General features: G+C 37.5%; 1 protein-coding gene across 1 annotated transcript in view; it reads right to left on the bottom strand.

Annotated features, from left to right (window-relative positions):
* Positions 1 to 599: 599 nt before the first annotated feature.
* eprs1 (glutamyl-prolyl-tRNA synthetase 1) overlaps positions 600 to 7728 on the bottom strand; it is a 33338-nt gene continuing 26209 nt past the window's right edge. Inside the window, 11 exon segments of the mRNA XM_048192341.1 lie at positions 600 to 1032; positions 1763 to 1827; positions 1917 to 1995; positions 2098 to 2258; positions 4299 to 4472; positions 4551 to 4748; positions 5800 to 5955; positions 6071 to 6189; positions 6261 to 6324; positions 6326 to 6339; positions 6437 to 6509. Of these exon segments, the coding sequence (XP_048048298.1) occupies positions 882 to 1032; positions 1763 to 1827; positions 1917 to 1995; positions 2098 to 2258; positions 4299 to 4472; positions 4551 to 4748; positions 5800 to 5955; positions 6071 to 6189; positions 6261 to 6324; positions 6326 to 6339; positions 6437 to 6509 (1254 nt within the window). The 3' untranslated portion in view covers positions 600 to 881.

Raw genomic sequence — 7728 nt, 5'->3', positions numbered from 1 at the left:
ACTTAAATGCCCCAATTGAACTAAGCCCTAATCCTGGTTTAGTCCAAGCCCTGTCTGTGAAACCAGACCTATATCTCTGAAGAACTCAGACATGTCTTCTAAGCAAAGAGTAATTGCTGAATTTGTTAATTTTCAAAGGGGGTGTATTCATTAATGCAGTCAGTGTTCAGTGTCAGAGCATGTCCATTAATATTTGTCAGCTGGGTTGTTATTGAATAGAAAGTGTGCACTTTTTTGTATTTGGGATAAGCCAAAGGTATTGGTGAGCACATACCATTACCTGTAAAATAATATATTCATGGTATATTGCTTGTGTGTTTTATAGACACTCATAATAAATTTGCAATGTACTTATAACAGTCTCACCCATACAGTTAAGTTTATCCTTAGTTTCATTTTCACGGACTTTCAATTTGTTTTCATCAGTCACGTGCTCCTTTGAGTTTCCCGCCACGCATCTGTTTCCATGGACACTAAACCATTCATCACAGTGAAAGAGTGAAATCCCTTGGTTTATGGAACGTTACAATCATTTAATAAAACACCTGATCTCCATGTAAACATACCAGACACAAGTTAAAAAGAGCACAAAAACGATAGAAATTAACAATCCCTTTATTACAGATTATTTTAGTTTATAATTGTCAGACATTTATTTAGGACAAAGATGTGCAAAGGTTTAGTATGGTCGCATAGAACGTCAAATCTCAGCCTAAAACTGTCCGTTAGTAAACCTGTGACCTGAAAAATAGAGGGTTCCTCTAAAATATAGTAAAAAGCAGTATTTAGAGTGATTAGAGATGATGACAGATGTCTTGCAGTTATCCTACTAGTGCATTTGATGATAAGGGGAGTCACTATTTTGGGGATGACAGACTGTTTCAGTAACTGCGACCGAACAACGTGTAGAACTGCGCAGGCTCTTTGCCGCTGACGCACATCTGACCCGCCTGCAGGGTCTTCAAGGGCTTGAAGGGGATACACAGACTCTTGGCTCCCATTGAAGGTGCACCAGGCTCCAGGTCTTGATCCCTGAAGACACAGGAAAAAAGTGTATGTGTTAAGAGTAACCATATCTAGCTTATCTTTCCTCTTTAAGGGTGGCACTTGCAATGCAGCTGCGCTTATTAGAAGATAATTCATAATTCATCAACAGTAGATGTTATAAAGAAATTGCTTGGCATAAACGTTCGGTAGAACATGCAAAATTGCAAATTCATCACCTTTTGAAGTTCAATCACCATATTAAGGTACATCACCATTCCTATTTTACTGTCCCCAAATTTAAGACCTCTTGAAATGAAAATGAAGACTTCTTACACCATTTAAGATATTTAAGAATTTTTATGGCTTTAAATTTGATGGAGTTGGGCCATCTGCATAAACTAGTACTACTATAACTGACTAGCAAAGAATCTTACATTTTGGTATCAAAAATTAGACCAGTGTATGTTTTTATGTAACTGAATTAAAGTTATGAAGTTTAGTTTATGAAACCAGCATAAACTTTTTTTTTTTTTAAAGGACCCTGTGTCTCTGTCACACTTAACATTTTTAGGTCTTTCTACATTAAAATATATAGCTGCCTTTATATTGTACAAAAAAAAAAAAAAAAAAAAAAAAAAAAAATCATCCCAGACTATTTTTTTTTTTTTTTTTTTTTTGGCATGTAATTGTTTAAAAAAAAAAAAAAGAATGTAGTAGGTAACTAAATCCTGGTTACCAAGGAAAAACTACCCAAAACCATTGACTAGTCTCTTACTTGGCTGTTGTCTTCTTAATCCAGTCCTCACACTCAATGCCTCCACAGAAGGGAATCTGCACAATCTGTGAGAAATCACATAAATTAGCCATATTTCTGGTTTTGAATAAATAAATAGTATCCAAAGAGCTCTGGATCCCCACAGTTTACTTACCCTTCCCTGGTCCAGATCTTTCTGGAACTGTTCCATCGTATCGGCCACAACCATGTGTTTGTTCAAATCATCAGAGGCCCTGTGGCAAGTTGAAAATAGTCAATCAGTCTGCCTCCGAAGGAAATGGCAGATCAGAATGTAGTGATATTAGTTGAACTGAAAAGCAGGAGTTTGTTTGTACCGTTTAAAGAGATTGTTCTGGATCTCTTCCAGAAGGGTTGAGATTTTCTTCTCGGCGTCAGCCTCTGGAACGACAACCTTCTGTCCTGTGTCTCTTCTTACTGCTACAAACTGGCCCTGTTTTAAGTCCTTTGGCCCAACCTCCAACCTTATGGGCACACCCTGCATTCAGAAACAGCATGTCAGCCATAATCAAGATAAAACAATTATTGTGCCTCAATCTGTTCCATCCCTTTAAAGCAGTGGCTTTACATCTTATTTACATACACTTTGTTGGTAATAATGAAAGGATTTGCGAGTGTACAAACTCTAATAAATCTGGTGTTTTGAGCGGTGTTGTGTGGACTCTGACTAACTTAAACACCTATGAGAAATGTTAGAAACGCAGAAATTGTATTGTCAATTTTTATTAGGTTTATTATCGACTTGCTACCAAAGTACTGGTGTTTCTGACAACCCTAGCCCCTCCATAAAAGCCCAAATGTAACATTTTGGTTTTATTGCATTACTGATTGTTTACTTAAGCCTAGTATTAATTTCTGCTGTGGTATCAAAATCGGTATCAAGAATTATGAAACTTCACTAGTATCCAAATATTTGATATCATACCAACCTTATTTCCAGCTAATTATATTTGATATATATCAGGGGTGGCGAACGCAGGCCCTGGAGAGCCACAGTCCTGCAGCGTTTTGCTTCAACCCTAATCAAACACACCTGAGCACGCTAATCAAGGTCTGAAGGGATACTAGAAAGGTGAGTTTTTATGAACTATGTAGGACTGTGGCTCTCCAGGACTGGAGTTCACCACCCAGTATACAGTGGCATGAAAAAGTATGTGAACCCCTTGCAGAATCTGTGAAAATGAGAATTATTTTAATAAAGTAAGACGGATAATAAAAAATGCATGTTATTTTTTGTTTAGTACTGTCCTGAGTAAGATATTTTACATAAAAGATGTTTGCATTTAGTTCCCAAGACAAAACAATAGCTGAATTTATTAAAATAACCCCATTCATAAGTATGTGAACCATTGATTCTCAATACTGTGTGTGGTTACCTGATGATCCACGACTGTTTTTATGTTTTGTGATGGTTGTTCATGAGTCTCTTGTTTGTCCTGAGCAGTTAAACTGAGCTCTGTTCTTCAGAAAAATCCTCCAGGTCCTGCAGATTCATCAGTTTTCAAGCATTTTTGCATATTTGAACCCTTTCCAGCAGTGACTGTAGGATTTTGAGATCCATCTTTTCATACTGAGGACAACTGAGGGACTCAAACACAACTATTAAAAAACAAACATTCACTGATGCTCCAGAAGGAAACACGATGCATTAAGAGCCGAGGGGTGAAAACTTTTGAATTCAAATATCAAGGTAAATTGTACTTAATTTTTCTGTCGGGAAACATGCAAGTATCTTCTGATATAAATGAAAAACAATAAACAAAATAAGAAAAATTGTGACATCTTCATCCTGTTCAAAAGTTTTCACCCCCCGACTCTCAATGCGTCGTGTTTCCTTCTGGAGCATCAGTGAATGTTTGAACCTTTTTTAATAGTTGAGTTTGAGTCCCTCAGTTGTCCTCAGTGTGAAAAGATGGATCTCAAAATCATTCAGTCACTGCTGGAAAGGGTTCAAATATGCAAAAATGCTTGAAAACTGAAGAATCTGCAGGAGCTGGAGGATTTTTCTGAAGAACAGAGCTCAGTTTAACTGCTCAGGACAAACAAGAGACTCATGAACAACCATCACAAAACATAAAAACAGTCGTGGATCATCAGGTAACCACACACAGTATTGAGAATCAATGGTTCACATACTTATGAATGGGGTTATTTTAATAAATTCAGCTATTGTTTTGTCTTGTGAACTAAATGCAAACATCTTTTATGTAAAATATCTTACTCAGGACAGTACTAAACAAAAAATAACATGCATTTTTTTATTATCCCTCTTATTTTATTAAACTAATTCTCATTTTCACAGATTCTGCAAGGGGTTCACATACTTTTTCATGCCACTGTATATCATTGAAAAACAACAACAAAACCTATATGATTATATAAGATTTTGTCATATCACCCAATCCTAACCATCATAATCATGATTAAAATACTGACCAAAATCATCACAATTATGATCTTTGCCATAATCAAGCAGCCCTAATTGGTGTGATTCTGCTGAGATGAAGAACCTCCATACCTTCAGCTCCCAATGATTAAACTTCCAGCCAGGTGAGTAGTTATCACGCAGGTCGGCCTTGACTCTGACATCGGCCTCCTGTAGTCTGGAAAGATACTTGGAGCACTGGGCCAACAGAAGGTCTTTCTCTGCTTCTGGTAGAGTGGCTGTGATGCCACAAGGGATGATGACAACCTGCGAATCAGAGTGTAAGTTTGCATACAATGCTATGATCCATTATAACCAAGAAGAAATGATGGATCTCCAGCACACCTGTAGACATGCAACTCTGGGAGGCAGCACCAGACCCATGTTGTCTCCATGAACCATCGTCAGGACTCCGATGGTCCGAGTGGTGATTCCCCATGAGTTCTGGTAGGCCAGCTGCTTCTCGCCTGGTTTCTTAGGGTCCTCAAAAATGATCTCAAACATCCTGGAGAAGTTCTGGCCCAGGTGATGGGATGTGGCACCCTGAGAGTGATAAGGACAGTTTTAGATCTTACTGCAGCACACCGATACCGCTACAATACTTCTTTTACACACCCTATAGGTACATTTTTACATTTTAAAATGTTAACATTTCAGGGTGCTACAGGGGTTCTCCAGGGCATTGCTAAGGTGTTCTGAGTGTTTTTAACATGTTGCACATCCTTAACCCAAAATATAACCAATAGTAATAGTGATTCTTTCCTTAGCAAGCACTACTACTAAACAAGAGTTGCCGTGGGGGAATGATTGAGTCAAACAACTTTTTTAAAAAAAACCATCGATTTTTAATTGATTTTTAAATATGTTCGACTTCCACAGTGTTCCACTGCGCTTTTCCATCGTTTTGTTTTTTTTGCATAAATATGCACTAGTTGGACATCTTTGAACGCTGTGTTTGTGTCTTAAGGTGGTTTGCAGCATCTCATGCATGTGTTTTTAAGATACCACTGGAAAATATAATTAATATATAAGCTAATATAGTGCATATATTTAGCGAAAGAGCAAACTAACAAGCTGTGACACTGAATGGCTTTTCTGGGGTAAATGTATTGTCATGTGACATTGTTTATGAGCTGTTTTATTGACGTCTTTCCGTGGTTGAAACACTGATTGAGCAATTACACAATATATGTTTCAGTAAGTTGTGCTGTATCTTTCAACATAGCTTCAGATTGCATTCATTCACTTTAACATGCATTTATTGTTTGAATTTCATGATAAAATGGACAGAACTTGAAAGATGACACTTTGTTTCTTATCAGAAGTAACAAAACACATAGCTTGTTGTGATTATTAGTGGTTAATGCTGGTTAAAAGTGGTTAGGCTACAGTGCATTATGGACTGGAGTGTATGCACCGAACCGTGACAGTTCAAGATGAATACATGCACCGTTACACCCCTAGCAAGCAGTTTCGAATTCAAAACAAACTTTGTTTTAGCCTGATTTTTTTTTTTTTTTTTTTTTTTTGACGTCACAATAGTTCGTTCTTCAGTTTCACTTGAAGTACTTCGGGGCCTTGAGGTCTTGCTTACCTGAATTGCTCTGCCACTTGCTGAGATGTAAGCCTCCACAGTGGTGGTGTAGTCTCCTCCTGCAAACTTCTCCTTCTCTGTTTTCCTGCCCTTGACCACAGGGATGGCCATCAGCTCCTCGTACACCCGAGCATACAGGTCCAGAATCTGCAACACCTGCACACATGACGGTTAAAAGAGTGGGAGGGTCAGAAACATGGTACAATCATTTCAGGATCAGCATGTAAATATTATGTTGTGAGTGAGGTGTGACTGATCACATCCAACCAACCTCCACTTCAGCTTCCTCTTTGGTGGCAAATGCTGTGTGTCCCTCCTGCCACAGAAACTCTCTGGTCCTCAGGAAGGGCTGGGGGTGTTTAAACTCCCAACGCTGAGAACAGCAAGAAACTGAATGAATACACAGGCCTTTAATTTAGATGTGTTAGTAAAAGTGTACAAGTGAGGCTGAAACTGACCACGAACATTGCACCACTGGTTGAGTTTGATTGGCAGGTCTCTGTGCGACTGGACCCACTTGGCATAAGGCAGGATACATCACTGCATCAATGCAAGAAGAATGCAGATTTATTAAAAAGATAACAAAAAAAAAAAGATGAGAATCCAGTGCATTTCAGGTACAGCTGCAGTTGCTCACCTGTCTCACTAGTGGGACGCACAGCAATGGGCTCAGCCAGCTCCGTCTTTCCTGATCTTGTCACCCAAGCGACCTAAAGACATTTGCAGATCAAAAAGCACAGATCTTTGAGTGGCTTTTCATACCATATGCATCCCCTTATCCTCACACTGATAAAGCCCCAAATATGATCCACCATAAATATGATCTCATTCCAATCACCCATTATCATAATATAAAAAATAAGCATTTATTTTATCAAAAAACAAAAAAAAAAATTCTATTTTAATATACACCACCTGACCCTCAAAAAAGTCACTGTTTGGATTTAAATAAGGCAAATGCTTAAAGAGTCTATGACTGGATCATTATTGCAGTGATTATTGATGATTCTAGCATGTTATTATGTTTGGCAACAGTTCTCCTAAACCTAACTGATGGAGTGTGTAGCTTTTCATTTCTTAAACAACCATGTATGGAAGACACATCATGGCCATATTCCAGGATGACAATGGTTGGGAAGAGCATGAAGAATCATTTTTGCACATGAATTGGCACCTTTTCAGACCCTGAAATTTATTGAAAGTCTTTGGGATGTGCTGGAGGAGAGCAATACAAGATCTTGACCAAAAATTAGTCACTCTCCATCAATTAGGGTTAGAAGAACTTTTGCCAAACATCATCATGCTAAAAACATAATAATCACTGCAATAATGACCCAATCATAGACTCTAATAAGTATTAATGCCTTTTTAAATCTAAAACCTTTCAATACTGGCCAAACAGTGTAAATACATTGAAAATGAAAAATACAGTGTCCTTCAAAAATCATTCTGATAAAATTATCAAGTAAAGTTTCAATGCTGAAAATAGTTGTACTGCTTAACATTTTTGTGGAAAAAGTGATGCATTAACATTTCAAATGTCTTTACTGTGACTTTTGAACTAATTTACTCACCCCCATGTCATCCAAGATGTCTTTCTTTAGATCAATAACATTTCCTGAAATTAAGGTTTACTCAAGGAAAACATTCCAGGATTTTTCTCCATATAGTGGACCAACGGTTTTAAGGTCCAAACTGCAGTTTCAGTGCAGCTTCAAAGGGCTCTACATGATCCCACCCAGGAAATAAGGGTCTTATCTAGTGAAAACGAATCAGGTCAATTTTCTAAAAAAAAAAAAAAAAAATACATATATATATATATATATATATATATATATATATATATATATATACACACATACATACACATACACACACACACACACACACACTTTTTAACCAAAATGCTTGTCTTGGAACGGTCATGCT

This window comes from Megalobrama amblycephala, linkage group LG5 (assembly GCF_018812025.1).
Source record: "Megalobrama amblycephala isolate DHTTF-2021 linkage group LG5, ASM1881202v1, whole genome shotgun sequence".
Lineage (NCBI taxonomy): Eukaryota > Metazoa > Chordata > Actinopteri > Cypriniformes > Xenocyprididae > Megalobrama > Megalobrama amblycephala.
The sequence above is the reverse complement of the archived record's forward strand: the minus strand, read 5'-3'. Positions and strand labels throughout refer to the sequence as shown.